This window comes from Pyrus communis, chromosome 13 (genome assembly GCF_963583255.1).
Source record: "Pyrus communis chromosome 13, drPyrComm1.1, whole genome shotgun sequence".
Taxonomy (NCBI): domain Eukaryota; kingdom Viridiplantae; phylum Streptophyta; class Magnoliopsida; order Rosales; family Rosaceae; genus Pyrus; species Pyrus communis.
This window is the reverse complement of record NC_084815.1, coordinates 24,033,899-24,056,807: the sequence shown is the minus strand read 5'-3', so window position 1 is coordinate 24,056,807 and position 22,909 is coordinate 24,033,899. Positions and strand designations below refer to the sequence as shown.

The window sequence follows — 22,909 nt, the reverse complement described above, 5'->3', positions numbered from 1 at the left end:
ATCTTACCAAAACCATGAAGTATGAGTTCAAAAAAAAAAAAAAAAAAAAAAACCATGAAGTGTGAAGATTTCTAATGAGAAATTTTGGGATTAGTTTAAGAATAAATGGGGATCACGGGACCCAAATTAAAGAGGATCGATGGTGACAGAGTTAGTTTGGTGGGCTCATCTCCCGTCTCTCAACTCTGATCATCTCTTCCAATTTTCCAAAGGTGAGAGGGCCAAAGCAATATATTATTATTGTAACATCTCACATTGTTCAAGGAAGTGGATCCTGTAATCCTTATATGTATATTCTCATTTCTACCTAGCACTAGGCCTTTGGGAGCTCACTGGTTTCGGGTTCCGTAGGAACTCCGAAGTTAAGCGAGTTCTCGTGAAAGCAATCCCAGGATGGGTGACCCACTAGGAAGTTCTTGTCTGAGTTCCCAGAAACAAAACCGTGAGGACGTAGTCGGGGCCCAAAGTAGACAATATCGTGCCACGGTGGAGTCGAGCTTGGGATGTGCTGGGGGCTCGGGCCGGGATGTGACAATTTGGTATCAGAGCCAATCCCTGGCGGGAAGTGTGTCGACGAGGACGTCGGGCCCCTAAGGGGGGTGGATTGTAACATCCCACATCACCTAGGGGAGTGGATCCCGTAAGCCTTATATGTATATTCTCATCTCTACCTAGCACGAGGCCTTTTGGGAGCTCATTGGCTTCGGGTTCTGTAGGAACTCCGAAGTTAAGTGAGTTCACGCGAGAGCAATCCCAGGATGGGTGACCCTCTAGAAAGTTCTCGTGTAAGTTCCCATAAACAAAACCATGAGGGCGTGGTCGGGGCTCAAAGCGGACAGTATCGTGCTACGGTGGAGTCGAGCCTGGGATGTGGTGGTGGCCTGGGGCGGGATGTGATAATTATTATTATTTTTTTTAACAAACGATATTATTTGTACTAAGGTAAGGAGTGTGATAAGCCTCATAATAAACTAGTAATAATGTGGTTCAAATTCGTCTTTGGCAAGAAACAAATCTAAAACCTTTCATTTACAAATAAAAAGAAATATCACTAAATTATAGTACTAAATGACGAGCGGGCCAAAGCAATTAAGTAAAGCAAGAAAACAAAGTGTTTGTGGTGGTGGTGTTTTTTCTTTTGCGGGTATTTTGATGCACGTGAGGTGGGGGGTCAACTCAGTTGTCCCCAAGCCATTGGCTTTGCCTTTGTGACGACCACCATGAAAACGACCGCCACGTCACTTTTCAGGTCACATCTTCCTCCCAGCGGTTGAGCCTCTCATTATTACCTTCTTATCCGCCCATCATCGTCCCAATCCCTAATCTTATTTTTATAATTACAACTTTGGTTTCTTGTATTAATTAGTTGTTGCTTTCTCACGTGGTACTCGAATTGTTTTGTTACCATCTCTTAATCGAACAAAAAATTTTATTATGTTCTGGTGTTTGATATGCAACGAAAGGATGATGAGCTAAATGTGTTTTAGTGGTACATGATCAAATAGTCGTAGTTGTTAGCGTATAAATATTCATAGTTCTTAACAAGATAAATTTTGATAAAACTGTTTGATTACAACAGCCCCGCATGGGGTGAAACTACCATAGAGTTGAAAAAAATCGAGACTCATGCTTCGGATAACATGGTTAGACACTCATACCCACACTTTCTCCACTATTAGTCATGACACAAAAACGCAAGTCATATCAATTGTTTTGTTACCATCTCTTAATCGAGCAAAATTTTTACTGGAAATATGACTTTAACCCCTCAAACTCATTTTCTTTCATATAAAACCCGACATAAATTTTTTACTCGAATAAAACCCAATGACTAGACTCCACATAAGCAAATTCATTAATTATGTTTGACTTTACACATTTAAATTTTTTTGAATGCCTAAAATACCCCTTTTTGCATGTTTAATGTGTACAATTAAACATATGTGGATTTTAAGGAGGATTAATGATTTTACAAAAAAAAAAAAAAAAAAAAGGTACTAATATTCTAAATGCATTGCATGTTATATGAGAATTCAAGATTTCCACATTTTGTAATTAATTTGGTTGATTCATGTTTCTCTCACTCCATAAAATTTGCTTCTAATTTGATATAGGAATTAATTTGGCAAGTTTTCTTAATCTTAACAACATTTTTCAATTTAAATATATATATTTTTTAGTGAAATAGTCTATATTTTAAAATATTTATCAATAAAATAATGTACCTATTGTTCAAATTTTAGGATAAAAATTTACTTGTTCTTATTTAACAATAATGTATCCACAATGTTATTTTTGTATGAATATAATTTACATACTTTTTGATTTTATATGAAACTAATTTACCTACTGTGACAATAATGTATCTACAATACTTCATAAAAGATTTACCTTTTTTAACAACAATAGTGTATCTACAATTTTGTTTTTGTATGAATATAATTTACCTACAATTTAACTTTTCAAAAAATGTATCTTCTATTTTATGTTTTACTATCATATGTATGTTTATGTGTTCGCAAAATAATATAGTTAAGAGATATTGTAATGCATTTATATTAATTCATTATTAGACTAGTAAAAGAAATTGTTAAAAACGTTAGCTATAATGGTTGGCTAATAATGGGTTGTATGAGAACAGTTATAGAAAGTTGTGGCATAAATTGTAAATAACTTATATTAATAGGTTACTTGTTTTCTTATGTTGCCATTTATTTAAATTTTGGGTTTTTATTGGATGTTGATTCATAGGTGGGTTTTTATCCGAGATATATGAGTTGTATGGGCCTATATCTAAACAATTATGTTATGGTGTTTGATATGCAACGAAAGGATGATGAGGTAAATGTGTTTTAGTGGTAAATGATCAAATAGTCGCGTATAAATATTCATAGTTGTTAACAAGATAAATTTCGATAAAATTGTTTGATTACAACAGCCCACGCATGGGGCGAAACTACCATAGAATTGAAAAAAATGGAGACTCATGCATCGGATAACATGGTTAGACACTCATACCCACACTTTCTCCACTTTTAGTCATGACACAAAAACGCAAGTCATATGATATGACCTCTACAATACATATGTATATTGATAAAAATTATTGTGCGAAACTGAAATGCCAACCATGCATATAAACTTAACACCTTATTCATCATGATATTGAACTATATGCGTTCTCTTATATTACTATCACGCTATACTTAATGTGCTAACTAATTGGGTTGCTTAATATAAATTTATAAACGCAACTATCAACTAAGCATTGTTGTGACATCCCACATCGCCCAGGGGAGTGATCCTTAAATGTATATTCCCATCCCTACCTAGCACGAGGCCTTTTGGGAGCTCACTGGCTTCGGGTTCCGTAGGAACTCCGAAGTTAAGCGAGAAGCATGCTAGAACACTCCCATGATGGGTGACCCACTGGGAAGTTGCTCGTGAGTTCCCAAAAACAAAACCGTGAGGGAATGGTTCCCAGAAACAAAACCGTGAGGGCGTGGTCGGGGCCCAAAGCGGACAATATCGTGCTACGGTGGTGGAGTCGGGCCCGGGAAGTGATCCGCCCCGGGCCGGGATGTGACAATTTGGTATCAGAGCCTAACCCTGGCCGCGAGTGTGCCGACGAGGACGTCGGGCCCTTAAGTGGGGTGGATTGTGACATCCCACATCGCCCAGGGGAGTGATCCTTAAATGTATATTCCCATCCCTACCTAGCACGAGGCCTTTTGGGAGCTCACTGGCTTCGGGTTCCGTAGGAACTCCGAAGTTAAGCGAGAAGGGGGCTAGAGCACTCCCAGGATGGGTGACCCACTGGGAAGTTGCTCGTGAGTTCCCAGAAACAAAACCGTGAGGGCGTGGTCGGGGCCCAAAGCGGACAATATCGTGCTACGGTGGTGGAGTCGGGCCCGGGAAGTGATTCGCCCCGGGCCGGGATGTGACAATTGTCCTGCATGTGATGTAAAATAAGACGGCAATTTATAGAATATTTATTTTCCAGTATACAAATCTATAGTTTTCTCTCGATAACGTGTCTTTTTAGGTCTATTTTTGCGTCCGGTTTCTCTCCTAGTTCATCCTCTTCTAACATAATTATCATATTATGATAAAATTATCCTAATAATTAGGACACGGTGACACGGTGTTAGCTACATCTTCTTACGAAGTGCTACCATACTAATTAATTAGTTAAGATATAATGTGACTTATTTAAGGAATTAATTAGAAGAAAAACAAGTGTTTGCAAGCATCTTATCATTTGGGTCCTCTTTTGGATGGGCATCACATGAAAATTCATATAATATAATTAGTATTACAACACATAAACATATAAATATACCTTGACACGGCATTTGGCTTATTACTCATGTTCCCTAAAATATCAAATCCAATATATATTTTGGCAAACCACAAGTTAAAAGAAATATTAAAGTAGTTAAGACAGGCTTGAGGTATCCAAAAGAATTCTTAAGGAATAAAAGTATTAGGTGGTCGGTGTATTTTTGCTCGCCACTCTCAAATGGTGGTAAGAATTATCGCATTACTTATCATCGTTAGGTGAATTTAAATTTTGAGATTTGTGTTTATCCCCTACACATATCTTAAATTTTAAACTCATCTAACGGTGGTAAATAAGATGGTCATCATTATTACTTGAGGGTAGTGAGGAAAAATATAATAACACCTATCATCGACTTATTAAAACACATAAAACAATACACCACGTGACTTGTATTTCACTGCTTTCACCACTTAAACATGAATCGTACGACTTATTAATTTTTATTTTTTTTCTTTTGTACGACTTGTGAATTGAGAGCCATGTTCTGCAAATTTTAATATATACTATTTCTAAGATTTATATAATGGAAAATAGATAAAAAAAAGATGTTGTCACGCCAAGCTGTTGGATCGCAATGTGAATGCTAAAAATTGGCGTGCATGATTGTCGGAGATTAATGTAGAGATAAAGAACCATAATTCTTGATTAATTAACATTAAGATTCTCCATGAACATGTGGAAGTACGAGAACATATTATCCATTTTTCTTTACGTTTAAAGAACACAATCTTATTTGTGATTACTGTATTAGCATTTACAGATGGATAATTTCAAATGAAATTCCAACCATTGAACAAATATAAGAAATAAACGTACAGTAAGAATTTCCCGAAAGAAAAATGAATTTGCAGAAAACTTGGAAATTAGTTTGAGATATATGGAGAAGAGAGAGACTTACATGCACGAATCGCAATAACAGTATATGATATTAATAATACAATAAGAATTGATATGTGTAAGTTAAAACACATTGCACGATATCATTAGCTATGAGCTTTATGACAGTGTCCTAAAAAATGTAAATAGTCCATAACTTAGAAATGCTAATGAGACTCTTTTAAAGTATGACTCTTCATAGACGCACTACACCTCACAGTTAATGTCAGTTCCCGTGCCAACATGATAAAACATTGTGCAAAAAATATGAGATGATAAAAAGTCCGTAAAAAGTCTCACTTTTGAGAGAAACTTCTTAGCATTTCTCTAACTTATATGACAAGTATAAACAACTATCATGATATTACATTTCAATTATTCGATATTATGTATAAATTTTCCTACTCATTGAATTGTATAATTAACATGAAGTTGTTGGAGAATAGGTCGGTTGTATTACAAAATAATATACAACTAATACATAGAGTTTTCATCCTTAATATCACTGAGAGTTTTGTATAAAACCCAACATCCAATAATATGTAGTTAAGTTGAAAGAACATTACTAATGTTGTGTTGGTAGTAAACCTAGACCTACAAAGTATATTCGAAATGTTATAAGGGAGGTATACAACGTAGGTTATGATATCCACACACTCCTTTATACATTTCACACATTCTTTTTAAATTTTTATTTTTTAATCTTCTTCAATTCATTCGACCTAACAATTAAAAATTATAAAAAATGTAAAAATAAAAAGAAGTGTGCGAATAACATTCCTTCACGAAATGCATCCGCACACCCCTACAATATACTCATATAAGTTAACACAGACATGATGGGGTTACATCGGGAAGTGGAATGCGACGGCCCACACCACATACAAGTCCCGCGTTTCCCGGCACAGATGAAATTAAAGCCAAATCAGTGACTGAACTCGTGAGGAGGGAATGGAGCGGCACGTGACATTTCCTCCGTTACCACCAACATCCTCTCTCTCTCTCTCTCAACGGAACCGGGTTCCCTTTAGTGTTTTCTAGTGGAAATTCTTCTTTAAAAGTTAGAGCGATCCAGACCGTTGAAATTTGATTCGACGATTATAATTATTATAAATTTTAGAAAGTTCTTTTGCTTGTGGCTGTTGAATCAAGTTTTAACAGTTCGAATCGTTTGCTCAGCATACTCAATTTTATTGAATCCAAAAGGGATCCGACTCCTCTCGAAACCTCGTGAGCTCTGACTGAGTAGCAGTAATAATAATATATGATTCGATAAATAATGGGGATTAGTGCCAGTAACCATCACTCAAGTGTGCATTAAATCCCGAGATAACGGAGGTCAACATTCTACTGTTCCCATGTCAACGCTTAATTAGTTTACCCCACCACGTGACTCTCCTTTATTTTCTTTGGCCATTTTTTGGCTTCTGTCCGTCCTGTGTAACTTGCATTGCCTTCCTTTCTGCGCGTCCTGGCAGGACTCCTGCTGCTTTGCTTCCACAAGTTATGTCTGCTTCGGCGATCCAAACTCCCAAAAACCGCAGGGAGACAGAGTGTCCTTTCTCTGTGGCCTTTGCCCCCTCAATGCACGTGCATTCATTTAACCCTAACCCTACTTCCAGTAACCCACTGTTTCATACAGTCAAAATCTTATTTCAAAAATGAACTTTCGTGAAATCTCTGTTACTTCATGTTTTTAGCATTATATTTTATAACATCAGTATGAAAATTGACGATAAATTATGAGATGGTGGAAAGTCTTATTTTGAGAGAGTCTCTGTAGCATGTTTCTTTAGAAAATAGGTAGGTTAAGTTTCAATTGTTAATAATAACTAAGTAGCTAAAATAGTTTTTTGACGCTGTTTACTTGCTAATTTAACAAAAATTTAGAGTTTCTCTTAGAGATGCTTTAAAAATATTTGTGGATCTACTTATCTAATGAATTTAGATGAATATTTAAAGATAAATATATTTTCTAAAAAAAGTACGATATTTACTGATTAAGAAGGAATTCGCATTAGATTCAATCGAAAAAATAAGAGTGCCGCAACATAGAGTACATTAATCAATGATGAGCTTGCATATGGGCATATCATCTCCACGACCACGATGTTGCATGACCACTAGCGTAAGAGGAGAATCACATTTCCAACAACGCCAACTATAGTTCTTGGCATATTTGGACCGCCACTCTTGCATCGGGCACGTTGTCGTATTTTTTTTCGCTTTTATGATTTCTATAGATCACCTAGTGCTTAGTTTAGTTGTATTACTATTCACTTAAAAGTGGAAAATCTTCACCTTCCCTTAATGTATATAATATCGCTGTATTGAAACAAACAATAATACTTTAGTGTAACCTGCAAGTACCATTACTTTAGTGTAACCTGCAAGTACAATTACAAGTACGGTTACAATTACAAATCAAACTTGTATTGAAACAAACAATGATACTTCTGTTTTCCATGCACTCACCATTTAATCCTAATTCATAATTTCACGCCAGTCGAAGAGAACATCCCAAATCACAAAAATAGATCAAGTAGTTAGAGTAATGCAAACTTCAATTAAGGTAATGTATTTACTAGTTAACATATATTAAGATGGAATCGGTAACTTTAAGTATTTATTGATCTCACTATAACCTTATAATTAGTATGAATTTTAAAATTTACTTCAAATTTAAATTATTACTTTCTAGCATCAAATTTTCACTCATAACGTCTGAAATCTTAAAGACGGTTCTTTTCTAATATAAAAAAAAAAATCCATAACTAAAAAGAGAAGAAAGAAAAAGCCTTTGTTCTTTTTTTTCTGAAAACAAAATTAGAGTCATTATCTGTATGTGAATAGATTTTTCAATGTGACCGGAACGCGGAGTGGTACATCACGTGTTATTATGAAAATAGTGAAATATGTGTGTTAAAAAATTAATAACTTGAAAAGTAAAATTTCTCACTACTTATATAAAAACACATGATGTACTATTCGTGTTCCGGTCACAATAAAAAATTTCACTTGTATGTGGACAAACGGACAGAACACATGAAAAGACTATTACTCGGGATTGCCATATCATAAAAAGAATAAACAAAAATCGGGATTGCCGAAAATATAAAAAACCTCCAACCCAAAAAGTAAATAATTGAGTTCCGTGAACCCAAATTAAAAAAAAAAAAAAAAAACTTTAACAAAAAACCTTCATGTGATTTATTTTAACAAAAAAATTATATTTTTATACTAAAAAATTAATCTTGATGCTATTTATTTTATCCTTATTGTTAAAACTCAAAGTTTTCAAAATATTTTCATTAGTTTTTCCAAAAAATTCCCTTACCCCCGTTATACTAAACCGGAGTGCACTCCAAACAGTACCCTTTAAGACTTTAACCCTCCGTTTCACTCACTTAACGCCGTCAACCCTGCCGCAACCCTGCCGCAACGTCGTTATCCCCACCGCGGCTTTCACCTAACGGAAAAAACCCAAAACAAACATTAAAAAAATGCAGAACGCAAGGGAACGCAGACTTATAAAAGATCTCCAGCCAAAGAGCTCACAAGCTCGCCAAGAGAGAGAAACAGAGTTTTAGAGAGAGAGAGAGAGAGAGAGAGTCCGACTATCGGCGCACAGTTCGTCATCGGAAATTCGGAAAAAGGAGACGAAGGTGATGTGAATTTCCGAAAAGGTGAGATTTTTAAGCTCGAAAAATATCGGAGCCGATTTTTCTCCCTCTTTTTGTTGTCATGCATTTCTGTTCCATCTGAATTGAAAGCACTTTTCTGCAGTGAAATTCCGACTGTGGAGCTGAATCTTCACGTGAACTGCTGCAATAATTCACAGTTTTCAAATCGCCGAGACTGCAGGTCCGAATTTTCTCCGGTTTATAGATTTGAATTCTATTCGGATCTTATCGGTTTGTGATTTTCAAGCTCTTGATTTTTTTAATAAATTCTTTTGCTTTACTGAAAGACGATAATCTAAAATAATCTGATCAACGAACGCAAAATTCGAGATTGGAATTTTCTTGATATGTATGGGGAAAATTAAAAAATTGACGATTTCGTGCCGAAAATTTAAGAGTTGCAGGCGAAGCGAAGCAATTGGTATCGAAAAGCATTGGGAGAATTCGAATCAAAGCTTGGGTTTTGTGTTTCCTCTCGTCTTCTGAAAGCGAAAGCGAATGTGCCTTCGAACATCCAAGGCTCCCCGCGAATCTTTGAAGCTGAAGCAGTCGAAAGAATTTGAAAACGGAAGCAGAAAGCACTGAAGTTCCTTTAAAATTACGAAATTTTCCGGGAAAATAATATCTAAGCCGGCGGCCTGTGCGGATATGGAGCTTCCTCAGCCCCGGCCGTTCGGAACGGAAGGTATTTCATTGTTCGAAAAGAATTATAAGGATTTTTTGACATTTTAGCCAAAATATTCGCAAAATTTGTTCTAATTCTTCACTTTGCTCCGATATTTAAAGTAATTCTTCAGATTATCCATCGTCAATCATTTTAGTCTTTATGTAATTTTTTTTCGTAAATTGCGAGTATTTTAATGAAATCAACTCATCTGCTTGAAATGGTAGTTTCTCCAATCTAACGAAGATTTTCAGAGAAAAAGCAAAATGATCGATGATGATGGATAATTACATGGCCAATCCTATTGATTTTAAATCTGACGACCAAAGTGGAGCTATGACATTCTCAAATAACATTTTGACAAATGTGTTTTAGGAAATGGGAAGGGAATTAAATGTGTTTTATTTCTTAACCTTGATTTCAAAGTTTTTCTACAGGAAGAAAATCGACGCATGATTTTCTGTCACTCTACAGTCATTCAGCTGCCCAGCAAGATCCAAGATCACCCGCACAAGGTATCCTTCCTTTTTTCTTTTTTCTTCTAATTATTTTTAAAAATATTTAAACAATTATAATTCTTCGTTTATACCGCGAGAGAAATTTTGGTACAACGAGATTCTATTGTAACGCATCTTAAGCTAGTTATTTACGTTAGAGTTCGTGGTAGATTCGAAATGCGTCACATTCACATGTTTGTAACATAACGATCTTTATTCTCTTCACGATGATTTTTATATTTAGAATTTTTGTTATGATGTGCAAATTAAGTGGTGGATAACTAATTATTTATTATCTCGTGCCTTAATCTTCTCACGTATTTACAAATGATTTGAGATACCGTCACATTAACGTTTTTAAAAAATAAAGTTCTTTCTTCTCCTCTTAAAGATTGTTTTCTATTTTTTTAAAAAGTTTTTTTTTTTCCTTCTTCTTCTGATTATTTGCATGTGTGAATTGATATGCAAGAGAAAATATGTATTTTGCTTGTTTTGTTAGACAAATATAAACTCTGTCTCTGTAAATTTATTTTACATCAATCTCTAATCCGAATGATCGAGAAAAGAAAGAGAGTCAAGAATCTACAGCCGATACTTTGTTTTTCACGTCGAATCCGTAAGACATAATTTAGACAAATATAAGGGTCAGGATTATGCATGCACGTGAGCGCAATTGAATCGTGGATCTGGTTGTTATCAATGTGGGCCATCTATGTTGTAGGCCAGCCTTGAAACAGTTAAAATTGGCTGCCAATGCGAAAAAGCAAACGGCAACCCTTTACCACACCTGATGGGGCCCACCCATGGAAGTTAGACTTGATTGGACACTTAACGTGTCGCATATCACGCCTGATGCAGGTGCACGGTATGAACCGTGGGCTGTGAAGTTGATGATCCATGTTTTTTAGGGTTATTTTTGTTTAATTTTATAAAACTTTGTCATATTAATTAAATTTTGTGAACATGTTTTCTTCAAAATCTTGGATCTGAAATATGAATCCGAAAAACTGGATCGTGAGGACTGAATCCGGAATGTTTCGGTTTTTTAATTATGTTTCGAGCTATATTCTATTATAATATATACTAATTTACGAAAACCAGAATTCGAATTTAGGTGGAGAGCGTTACAAACTACCTAGGCAACATGCGTCCCGAGTTTCCCGAGAAACTTTACCTTACCAATTTTCCTGCCTCCGCTCAACACCTTGACTTTTTTTTATGTGATTTCAGGAGGCTACCTTGAAACACACGATTTCCTACAACCACTTGAACGAATGGGAAAGCCATGCATTGCTAAGGAAGAGACCTCAGCTGAGATATCAACCACTGAAAAACCACCGTCTCATGCGGCGGCGCAGCCGACTACTTCTGTGGAGCACATTCTTCCCGGTGGGATTGGGACTTACAGTATAAGCCACATTTCGTATATTAATCAAAGGGTTCCGAAACCAGAGGGATCGCCGGTGTTTACAGTTGCACAAGCAAGTAGTAGCGAGAAAAACGTTGACGAAAACTCGAACTGTAGTTCTTACGCCGGAAGTGGATTCACTTTGTGGGAAGAATCTGCAAAGAATAAGGGAAAGACAGGGAAGGAGAATGTTGTGGGAGAAAGACCCGCGGGTACCGTGAGAGGTAATTAAACTTAATTTGTGTTTTTGCATCCATGTGGTGCATAATTTGTGTGCCTTAAATTTCAATGCAATGAGAAGAAACAAAAGATGGAAATGAAACTCATGGCAGCTACTGGGATTTTGACAGGGCAATGGACCTCTTTGGAGCGGCCTGCGCAGTCATCTTCCAACAATCATCGCGGCTGCTTCAGTTCTCAGTCAGTCCCTAGCCATCTCAAACTCTACTATTGTCGGTGTTATTGGGTTCGATATCATATATGCAGTTTTTGATACATATATGGAATGTCAATAGGTCATCTGGGCAGAAGAACATGAGCTTCAGGGAGATGATGAAGTCTGCCGCCAAGGATAGTACCCAGGAAGACGAACTAGACGATCAAGAAGAGTTTGTTCTAAAAAAAGAGACCTCTACCGCTACCACGAACGCCGCCACCCCCTATAAGGGTATGTCTCGTAGTTAGATGGATAAAATTCGTTTGAAATTCTTTACCCTATTATTCTCCTACTTTTTTTTTTTTTATCTTCACCAAGGAGTTTGTGTGTTTCTGAAGGCGATTTGAGGGTAAAAGCTGATGTTAAGAGCTCTGATCAGAAGGCTAACACGCCACGATCCAAACATTCTGCCACAGAGCAGCGAAGGAGGAGCAAAATAAATGACAGGCAAGTTCATCTTCGATTTCACATGATAAAAATCTAATGATAGCTCCTTGGCGGTTTTGACAACATAATCGTAGATTGACCCTTGAAAGTTGTATGTGCAGATTCCAAATGTTGAGAGAGCTCATTCCTCACAGTGATCAAAAGAGAGATAAGGCGTCGTTTTTACTAGAGGTACGCACAATTATTAACTGTTGTAAGTTATTCCTTTCTTTTCGAATTTTTGAATGACCGGGTTTTAATCTTTTCGCTTCCCAGGTTGTCGAATACATTCAGTTTTTACAGGAACGAGTAAGCAAGTACGAGGGTTCATGTCAAGGATGGAATCCTGATCCAGCAAAATTGATGCCTTGGGTAAGAAGTCAGGCCTTTATCCTTTGTGGCATGTATGCTGTTCATACCGCGACGTATTTATTAGTAGACTCATTAATCTTTTTCTCGAAACAGAGAAACAATCACAAGCTTAGGGAAAGTTACTGTGATCAATCTCGAGGCATCAATGGTGGGTCTGCTCCTGCATTAGCGTTTGCTGCAACGTTTGATGAGAAACCTACTTCTGTCTCACCGGCAATCCCCGGAAGCTTTGCTCAGAACCCTGCAGAATCCGACACAAGTACTGAAACTACCTTCAAAGCAGTGGATCACCACCCTGGAATAACAAGCAAGCCGATGCCCTTTCCCTTGGCAATGCAGCCAAACTTCTTCACTCCTGTCAGGACTAGTGGTGCTGCCGCCGCAGTACCTCAAATTCCACCTAGATTGCCGTCTGATGCAGAGAACACATCTCGACATCAACCTGTGCTATGTCAGACGATATCACGTACCACTGATGGTGCTGCTACTCGGGAGAAGCTTAAAGAACAGGAGCTGACAATTGAAGGCGGTCGAATTAACATCTCAAGTGCCTACTCCCAAGGGTGAGTTTTCTTGTGCTCTAAGTTACATCTTCAATCGGTCTTTCCGTGTTTGTTTCGAGTTTATTGAGCTTACTTCGAAAATGTGCAAACCATAAACCTTGAAATCTCTACTTTGAAGATGCGTATAGATATATGAGTGAATGACATAAGCGGATTTCGGCATTGGACAGGTTATTGAATACGCTGACACAAGCCCTGCAGAGTTCCGGCGTGGATTTGTCACTGGCCAGCATCTCCGTGCAAATCGAGCTAGGGAAGCGAGCAAATAGACGATCACCTATACCAAAATCTGCTATTAAGGTATGTCATGTTCGTGTAGCTACGCATCGATTTTGAGTTCGTATTACAAACACAACTAAACTTGTCTGTCGTTCTGCTGCAGGAAAATGAGATTCCCATAAGCACTTTAGGGAAAAAGCACTCTGTAATTGCAAGCAGTGAAGAATCTGAACGCGCCCAAAAGAAACTCAAGACATGCAGAAACTAATTAATTATTATTTTTTAAATATAATTATTTCATTTTTTAAGAACCCCTTTGATGAAGTATGGGGTTTATAATTATTCATGTCTTCTGTTGGTGGCAGAAGACTTGACACTAAACCGAGCGCAACAATATTCTAGGATTTATACGGTCAATCCTACTTAGTGAGATAAGGTTTTATCGTTATTGTTTATGTCTTCTGCTGGTGCATTTTAACCTACTCAATCGAGATAGAGATTAATTGTGTACAATGTACATGTAGTTTCTCATTTCTGACAATTTATTTAGTTAGTTGGGATCCAAATTCCATAGACTTCCTAACCGAAATACTATTTATTGTTTTTGGTGTCTAGAGACGAGATTTGAGTGTAAACATAATCTCCTTTATTGTCAAGGCTTCCATTATAATGCTGAGAAGCTGCTTTTGCTATTTTCAGTTGAGGATGCTTTTTCTTCTTGTAATTTTTATTTCTTGTGGATGAAGTGCTAATGATATTTTTTTATTTTATTTTTATTTTTAATCTTACTCATTTCTTATCATAATTATTCCACGCAACCCTTAACGGGTGTGCATCATGTGCAGTTCTAAGTGGTGATCACTGATCTTGGGCTGGTCAAACAACAACTCATTATTGCACATGATGCAGTGGTTGTTCGCGAGAATGTATACTTTTCTCATCATGAAGGTGCTCACTTAATGTACCTTTCTCAAGAATCCGGATCCTCGTCAGATCCTTTTTGTGAGGATTTCAGAGATCTGTAAATCATATATGTTCATCGTACGGTCAGTAATCATTTTAAATATTTTTATTTAAAATTAAATACAAATAGTACATGACAAAAACTGACTGCACGATGTACGATGAACGGACACGATTTATGGATTCCTAGGATCATCACCAAAAGGATCCGAAAAGGATCCTGTTGGCTTTCTCAAGATTAATAATTTAATAGTCGTATTCTGCCTAATATTTAGTTCGACACTCAATTATGCACCTAATGTGTGCTTTTAGGGTTCATATAAGAGATTGTTACGATCGGTCGTCACTTAGACCTGCACTTGATGTCCGGCATTAGGGATTTGCACAAGAGACTACATCACATGCATAAGGGTAGTGACTCCACGCCTCTTTCTTTCTTTCTTTCATTTGGGCCAACCCAATAAGAGGTATGCCAGCCTAGCCTACTACCTTAACATGGACCCAATCTTATAAATTGTTCATTGATAAGAAACTATATAATTTATTAATTAACCTGTTCATGATTAAATATATTTTGATAATAGTATAATTTGAATATTACACCAAACTCAGCAACCAATAAGAGTGATTAAGTTATTAATTAGTAAATAAATGGTTGGATCAAGTTTTCAAAACATTGGATCGGGTGAATATTATCATAGGGATCGTCTTCTGAGGACTTTTTCTCACTTCAATTACCTAAGAGCATCGTAAACCCAGAAAACTTCCAACTTAGAATTTTATGTACATTATATAATATACTCAACAATTTCATTTAAAACCATGACTAAAAAATATGCATATAATATCAACCTAACAGATGGTATTTGAGTTTTATGACCATCACACTCGTGCAGTAAAAGATAATGATTCTTTTATTTATTGACTTCAAATACAAGTTAAGGTGTTTCTGCATTTCCTTTCATGCTCAAGGTGACGTACACCGACAGAAACTTAAACTCTGCGTAATTAATCCTTAAGTACTACAAGTAGTGATTAGGGTTTATTTATTTATTTTATTTTATTTTATTTATTTATTTAAGGGGACCAGTTGGTGGTTTTGCCACGGCAGTCCACTCTTTCAGGGGCTGAGAAGATTCATAGAGGCATTTTAACCCCTTCTCTGGCTACTATCGTGCGATTTATCAGCGGCAAGAATCGAACTCATAATGTAATGTGTGTAAGACGGGCCTAGAATTCCTCCCCAATTATTGAACCACCTGCGGTGGTTATTAGGGTTATTGAGCATCGACCAATAAGTTACCAGGCAGATTGCTCTTTGTTCACTGTGGATTTCTTGGATCATACAAATCTAAAAACGATTCTCAAAAAATATTATATAAATTTTTTATAAGAGAAAAAAAATAACACATAAAACTCTAGGCATGTCTTCTCGTTCATGATTGATTTATATATTGTATTGTAACCATATATACATACATACATATATATATATATATATATATGTGTTATCGAAACAAGACAAAGTAATAGTATTTAAAACAATGATGAAAATATTAAAAGACACTTATATATTTAACAAGGTATCTTTTGTATTCTTTTTCCAATTAATTGAGATGATGAGATCATTTTTGGTTCTTGTGGTGGTGGTTATTATTTGTCCTAGGGACCAAAAAATAAAAAATAAAAAAATTTAGCTCAATACTTTAGGGCTTGGAACGATTTTTATAGTGATATATGTGAGTTTGATTTTTGCATATAAAGAATCAAGTTTTCTGGTTTTGATTTTTATATGATTTAGATTTAAAAGTTGACTTCTCTTATTGAATCCAAAATTTTCCGTCCAATATGCGAGTTGTGATACCAAATAACTTATATTCATAGATCACAAAAAAGAAAAAGAATTGATACACACAAGAAGTTGTAATTTATTTGCAAAGAAAATGATCATGACATGGTAGAGCATCATTAAAGAAGGTGTCAAATGTAAAACATCAAAACGATATTTGATGGCTTATGTGGTAATTTCACTTTTTGTACAATTTTTTGCTCCACCCAATATGTTAAATAAAAATATCATTTTATAATTCAAATAGTTAGAAAACACAACAATATTTATTGAGACAATAATTCAAATACTTGGAAAACACAACAACATTTATTTAAAAAAAAAAATTCATTAAATCAATTGGCAACAATTGTCAAATTTGAATCCAAAAGGCTTTACCTTCAATTAACTAAGCTTCACATAACAAACCGAAGGCTTAGTTGGCGAGAATTTTCTATCATTTTTTACTATTGTATATCAATGTGACAGTTTCGACACATCCTTTTGAGATGCTCTCAACAACCAACTCCTTAAACGAAAAAAAACACTCAACTCACCTGCATTCCATTCCCCAAAATATTGGTGCACAAAGCAATCCCGATCCCATGCTTGCCATATACACAAGGTTTCAATGCCAATGCCAGCTAAGGAAAATCAAAGGACCAAATGATTCCTTTCACTTCCCCTTCACATGAAAATCCAAATCTCCACCGACAAAAATATTCCCACAACTATATTTCCTTCCTTTTTTTTTTTCTCAAATTTCCAAATCCATTTAAAAAAATAGCCCTTCCACCAACCTATTGTAAAATTGTGAGAATGAATGCTCACGGTAAGGAAAACTTGAAAATCGTGATGTATTTGTTGTTGTGTAATGTTTTCAAAAGTGGCAATCATTTCATTTGTTTGGTTTGTCACGGATGTTGCTCTATATAAAAAACACTTCATGTGTGATCACAATACACTGCAAAAGAAAGGAACCGAAAACAATAATATCAGTATCCCTCACTTCCTCTTTTTACCTGCAATCCTTTTGTGCTATAGTTATGAAACTAAACAGTGTGATATTTTGCATCCGTTTCGCTCATGTCCCTAGCAAAGGTTCTCTCCAACTTTTGCTTATTTATAACACAACCAATTTTTTGGGAACAAAATTGTTAACAAAAATGGAAGCCGACGTATGGTTAGGGTAACATGTTTGACCTGTCATTGTCCTATGAGATTTACATGGAATTGGAACCTTGATCTCCAAGTAAACCAAACACTTATGGAACAATATAAATTAATGGAGTATTTGTGTAAAAATACACAATCATCGGATCCTGGCCGGCCTGGCCGTTCTCTCTGAGTTGGACCGAGACCGGTGACCGGTGTTACAAAACGGGGGAAAGAGAGAATGATCTGTGCAAGCAGAAAACTTTGAGGATGTAGTATATAATATACTAAGGGAATCACAATACCATAGGGTTTGATCTAGAAGAAACAAAAAAATTACAAAAAAAAGAAAAAAATGTAAGGAATAGGGTCACCTCTTGATGATGATTTTTCGCAGTTCCAGTAAAACCAAACCTATATATGATCTTCCCTCCCCACACAGAATGCAGTTTAATTTCGTTCCCACCCTGAATGGCAGGGTAGCTTCTATACATGATTTGGATGGATTATTTCGGCTTATACAGAAGATAAAAGATGTACTACAGCTCGTACCATACGTGCATCCTCTCGGGCTCTTCTTGAAGATTACTTCACTTGGACAATCTGCATCGCCTCCTTAGGACGAAACGCTTGTTATGGCTGTACCTCTGTAGACAATTTTTCTAATAGACCTGTGTGGGAAAGTAGCCAACACTGTAGAACATGGATGAGTGTCAGAAGTCGTCTAACATTATTTATCACGTACTACTTAGTTCATCGTCTGATGGTTGCAAGCACTCTTCCGGGTTGGCATAGAAATAGTCCTCTTCTTTAGGTCGGTCTTGAATCATCAACCTATTAGTTGGGTTCCCCATGCGATTTGCATGAGCTTCCTTTACTGCAGATGAAAATTCATCCCAATGCAATGACCCACTAGTGTACTGGTCTATCAGATCAACAAGAAGCTTTCTGTCCAGTAGAATCGTCTTCTTGAACCCAAGAAACCTGAAGAAATAAGGGCAGCCTATCATGTAACAGTTAAACCGAGGAAAATAGCATGAAGTTAATCATGTAGAAAATACATCCTTCATCACAAATATCAAGGATTCCAATATATGAACCTGTTGATGAACTAAAGCTCCAAAACTGGCAGCTGTTTCAATTTTTTTGGGGTTTGAATTATAAAATCAACCAACCGAAGCCAAACAAATCCACAAGATGCATTGAAAATTTTCCATGTAACTTTTTCTATGAACAAAGGAAAACTACCCTGTAAGCAGAAAGTACCTGCGATGGCCTTCAACAACTTTAGCCATGTTTCCATCATATGTGGGAACGAAAATATCACTCTCCAATGAGACAAGATAATCCAATGCCGCCATTTGGGATGAGTGGTTTTGAAAGAACCTAAGGTCTGATGGTTCCAACAGTGTCTCCTTTCTGACCTGTTTGAACAAAATCAAAGACAACTTGTAAGAACTGAAAACTAAAAAGTAACCAAATATAAAATACAGAAGGGGGCTTCAGCTTTCTTGTACTTACCAATTTTGGAAAAGCCTTTCCAAGACTTGCCATTCTCCTCTCTGCACCATAGATCTCACCAGCTGCAATATAAATCTGAATATCGCGGTCAATGTCAAGGGCGCTCAATGTAAGAGCAGTTTCTTCAGGTGTCAAAGGACACAAACCATCTTTCCTTTTCAGGTCGGAATTTATTATTTTCTCTTTCCACCAGGGATAAGCATATCTGCCAAAACGAAACCATCAGGCAGACAAATTAATATATTACTGCACTTTATCCATTGAGTGTCAAGTATAAGTTACCTCATTCTTGTCAACTCTTCCACCTCCTCGATGTTACAACCTTGAGTACAACCAGAAAATGCCAACATGTCCATCTCATATCTAAGATGAAGTACAAGGAATGGACCATTTTTCCTTAGAAGCCTGATAACCCTTCTACCCAACTCCTCTATCTGAGAAGTGAATCTCAGAGCACTAAAATTTACTCGGCAGCGAAGTTTCTGAATCTCCAAAGGTTGTCCATTATTGGCAAGTCGAGCATCAGTTCTATTTAGATGTACAACTTTGTATCTTTGTATCAGAGGAAGAATCTGTACGAAACAGAAAAAAGAATAAGGACTTTATTTCAATCAATTATGATGTGGTTTATAAATGTTTAAGAGTGGCACCATATAGAATTTCCAGCTAAGTTATAGAGAACAATGCAAACACTTAACCTGATTACGATAATAAGACATGTCAGACCAACTAACTGGTGGCATCGTATAAAACATTCCTAGCTCCACCCTCCTCTTTACCCGGGGAGGCAGCTCTTTCAATATGCGAACCTCATCTCTCAAGGATGTGATGAAATGATCCACATCAAATATGTCTTTGAATTCACTGCCATATGAAGAGAAGGTAAGAACTCTCAATACCGGGTGGAAGAAACCTAGTCATCCTTTTACAGTTTAAACAACAATCAATAACTTGAAAATGTTAGGAAAAATATATTGGCATACCTGGGATCAGCCCAAAAGGAGGTTTTGTCAAGTTCAGGGACTATGAGAGTGACGTTCAAATATCTTGCGATAGCAACCATGTCACATATCTGTAGACATCACCACCAAGAAAGAAAAAATGAAAGTTGTAATCATACACTTAAACGTCAAGTAAGTTATCACCAGCGACGAATTCCTGTTAAATACAAAGTAAACAGCTGCCAACCACTTACCGCTGCTCTCATTTGATTGAGTCCCCCATTGCATGAGACCATAAGGTAACCATTGTTTTTATAAACTCCTGATGGCAAACAAAACAAATTTAGATTAAAGGCCGATTCAACAATCATCCAAAACCAAAGAAAAATATAAAGACCAAGACAAACAAAGTCAGGACAGAGATGAAAAGGGTACAGACTACTGTAATTTACATTAGTAGTTCAAACACTATCACCATATCACCATACTCCACCGGTTCGTAACTGCCTGTATGAATTAGTTAACTTTGAACTAGCTAGCTGCTTTCTGGATTACAAGTTTCTACCTTCTAGTATTTCATTGCTTGGAGCCAAAGCAGCTGCTGAGCTATTAATTTTGGTGGGACACTAGACTTCTCCAAGTACTAGTTTGCATTACACACAAAAAGTGAGGATTTGGGTTGGTTTCAAAAAATCAGAAAACGCAGAACAATCATATAATTATCATCCAAAAACAACCCAATTGCCATTTGGAGTGATTAGCAATTACTTACAAGAACCCACATCCAAAAAACTTCAAAACACCCCCAATTTCCTGAAAATTTAGAAAATAATAACAAACTCACTCTTGGGCGGGAGAGCTCTGGCCGGAACAGAAGGCAATGGGTCTTGCAAGACGGAGGAGGCGGCGGCGGACTCCTGCGAGAAACAAGCAGGCCAGCCTTTCAAAACCCTAGGCCCCCACATATCCCCCAACGCCATTAATTGCACGATGCACGTCCACAACAAAATCGACGTCGTCGCACGTATCATCCACAGCTTCATTTTCGACCTCGACGGCGACGACGACGCCGTGACCAGCATCGAGTTCTTTAACTTTTCCCCTCCTCCGCCGCCTCCCAGTACCTTAATTCCCATCACTCCCTTCCTCTCCTTCTTCTCCACCTTGCACATCAATCTCTGTGTATTCTCTCTCTTCCTCCTCCTACAAACATCAACGCAGTGGCCCAAAACGGTGCGTCTTGGCCGATACCGGATCCAAAAAAATGGCTTTCCTTTTTTGAGCTCCCACTATTTATAGAAAACAGCAAAGATCCGAGAACCCGATTTCCCAAAACGGAGCCAAAATACTCACCACATTCCTCAAAGATTTGCTCCAAAACTCTCGCGCTTGAAGATTCCCTCCAAAAATTGCATCAAGAACCCTAATTTCTCACAGCAAAAACAAAAATCCCAAATTAAAAAAATTGAAAGCTCCGATCTTTGCCGCCACACTCGAATTCCAGACCCCGCAATCCAACCCCAAATGCGAGCTGCAATCCCCTCCCAGATCCGCCGTGTTCTCCGGCGATTTCAGTCGCCGGAGCTTTCGCCGCGGGGGGGGAAGCGATTTAAGAAGCGAGAGAGGTTGGGATGGAGGAGAAGGAGAGAGGGAAGAAGACGCGCAGTGTTGGTGGTGGTGTCATGACATCATGTGTTGCGAGCAATTCTAGAGAGAGAGAGAGAGAGAGAGAGAGAGGAGAGAGAGGAACAAAAAACGCGTGAAAGGCGTGCGTGACGTGCACCGACGGGTCGAGTACTCGAGTGGGCGTTTGTGTGCTAACATATATGCTTAAAAATGCCCGTAGCCTCCAATAAATGCCAGCCAGCTATACGGCGGTCCGGCCGGGCCCACCCCAATTATTGTCTTTAACACGTGTCGCAAATCCCCGCCCTCTATTCACGACACGTCGAGGGCGAAATCGTGGCTCGGTATCAGATTGGCGGTTCGTTGTCGCCGGTTCCTTCTACACGCCGACAATTTATCGCGATAAGTTTCTTTTTATCGTTCCGCAGGTCCCGCACCTGGAGTTAATAATTAAGGATTAAGCTCTTAATTCAGTGATTAGGGGCTCTAATCCCGATTTTGGTTGGTAGTTAATCGCCAACAATGGTTTAACATTGTTTTAACGTGGGATGGTATTTTGGCGATAAGTACAGTGCAGCAACTTTGAACCCTCCGACTGTTGGTTGTGCCATGTACGGCGCAAGGCGCGACGTCGTTTTCGGGAGGAGCCGTCCGGATCTACGTAGATCTGGGGTCTTGGGACACGTGTTGAAATCGGACGCATCGAAGTGGGGACTGTGGATCCCGATTCTAATCGTATTGGACGGGGTTGTAAGTACATTGTCTAAGTGTACAGCGGAGGGGATGTAGATGTCCCACGCGCGCTTCGGCTTTGTGGGTGCGGCTGTGGGAAACGTGGCCGGGTTTTGTTGGTGTGTGCGGGTCACGCGCTCAAGTGGTTGAGTTGCACTTTTGGATAAGAGGATATCCACAGCCCGCAGCGGATCTTTCTCCATACTATGAGCCGTACACTCATACTTTCCTAAAAAAATAGTTAATTAACATTTCTTTAATTAATTCCTAATTAAAATTTTGACTTTTTAACCGAAATGTTCGTTGAAAGTTGTCTAACTCATCAATTTGGTTCATGAAATTTAAAATTAATAGAAATGGTTTTTAAGTTTGTTTACCATCAATCATTTTGGTTTTTTCCTGAAATTTTTTTATTAAATAACAATAAAACAACAATAATACCTTCAAATTTTTTTTCAAATCATTTTGGCTCATTATTTATTAAATTGAGAGTGTTTTGTCATTTTTTGTACTTATTTAACAAAATGACCAAAATAATTGATGGTGGGGAAACTCAAAGACCAATTTTATTGATTTTAAATCTCAGACACCAAAATGAGAAATGTCAATCTCAATAACCATTTTGGCTAAAAAAAATCTTTAATTTTAGTTAGC

At 37.3% G+C, this 22,909-nt stretch overlaps 2 protein-coding genes across 4 annotated transcripts; one reads left to right on the top strand and one right to left on the bottom strand.

Annotated features, from left to right (window-relative positions):
* The first annotated feature begins 8,752 nt into the window (after positions 1-8,752).
* Positions 8,753-14,192, top strand: LOC137712921 (transcription factor BIM1-like). Of its 3 annotated transcripts, none has more exons than XM_068452124.1 (13): positions 8,753-8,907; positions 9,008-9,085; positions 9,309-9,589; positions 10,006-10,083; positions 11,296-11,697; positions 11,824-11,893; positions 11,989-12,140; positions 12,248-12,356; positions 12,458-12,527; positions 12,612-12,707; positions 12,801-13,270; positions 13,441-13,570; positions 13,653-14,192. In XM_068452124.1, exons 3-13 carry the CDS (start codon positions 9,553-9,555, stop codon positions 13,755-13,757), a joined length of 1,719 nt encoding a protein of 572 aa, XP_068308225.1. In that variant the 5' UTR covers positions 8,753-8,907; positions 9,008-9,085; positions 9,309-9,552; the 3' UTR covers positions 13,758-14,192. The 3 variants fall into 3 exon arrangements, with proteins under 3 accessions (XP_068308225.1, XP_068308224.1, XP_068308226.1); XM_068452123.1 differs by having other exon boundaries at positions 9,301-9,589; XM_068452125.1 differs by having other exon boundaries at positions 9,301-9,589; positions 9,995-10,083.
* Positions 14,193-17,682: 3,490 nt separating this feature from the next.
* Positions 17,683-21,679, bottom strand: LOC137713213 (rhamnogalacturonan I rhamnosyltransferase 1-like). Its single transcript, XM_068452491.1, has 8 exons — positions 20,742-21,679; positions 20,152-20,219; positions 19,940-20,028; positions 19,655-19,820; positions 19,239-19,528; positions 18,957-19,161; positions 18,702-18,859; positions 17,683-18,419 (listed from the first exon to the last, which is right to left on the bottom strand). Exons 1-8 carry the CDS (start codon positions 21,067-21,069, stop codon positions 18,173-18,175), a joined length of 1,551 nt encoding a protein of 516 aa, XP_068308592.1. The 5' UTR covers positions 21,070-21,679; the 3' UTR covers positions 17,683-18,172.
* Positions 21,680-22,909: the final 1,230 nt, after the last annotated feature.

Coding starts and splice junctions, on each gene's coding strand:
- LOC137712921 (XM_068452124.1), top strand. CDS start 9,553: ATGGAGCTTCCTCAGCCCCGGCCGTTCGGAACGGAAG. Junction 11,698..11,823: donor ACCCGCGGGTACCGTGAGAG/GTAATTAAACTT, acceptor GGATTTTGACAG/GGCAATGGACCTCTTTGGAG. Junction 12,141..12,247: donor CGCCGCCACCCCCTATAAGG/GTATGTCTCGTA, acceptor GTGTTTCTGAAG/GCGATTTGAGGGTAAAAGCT.
- LOC137713213 (XM_068452491.1), bottom strand. CDS start 21,069: ATGTGCAAGGTGGAGAAGAAGGAGAGGAAGGGAGTGATGGGAATTAAG. Junction 19,162..19,238: donor GAAGAGTTGACAAGAATGAG/GTAACTTATACT, acceptor TCGTTTTGGCAG/ATATGCTTATCCCTGGTGGA. Junction 18,860..18,956: donor GAAAGGCTTTTCCAAAATTG/GTAAGTACAAGA, acceptor TTGTTCAAACAG/GTCAGAAAGGAGACACTGTT.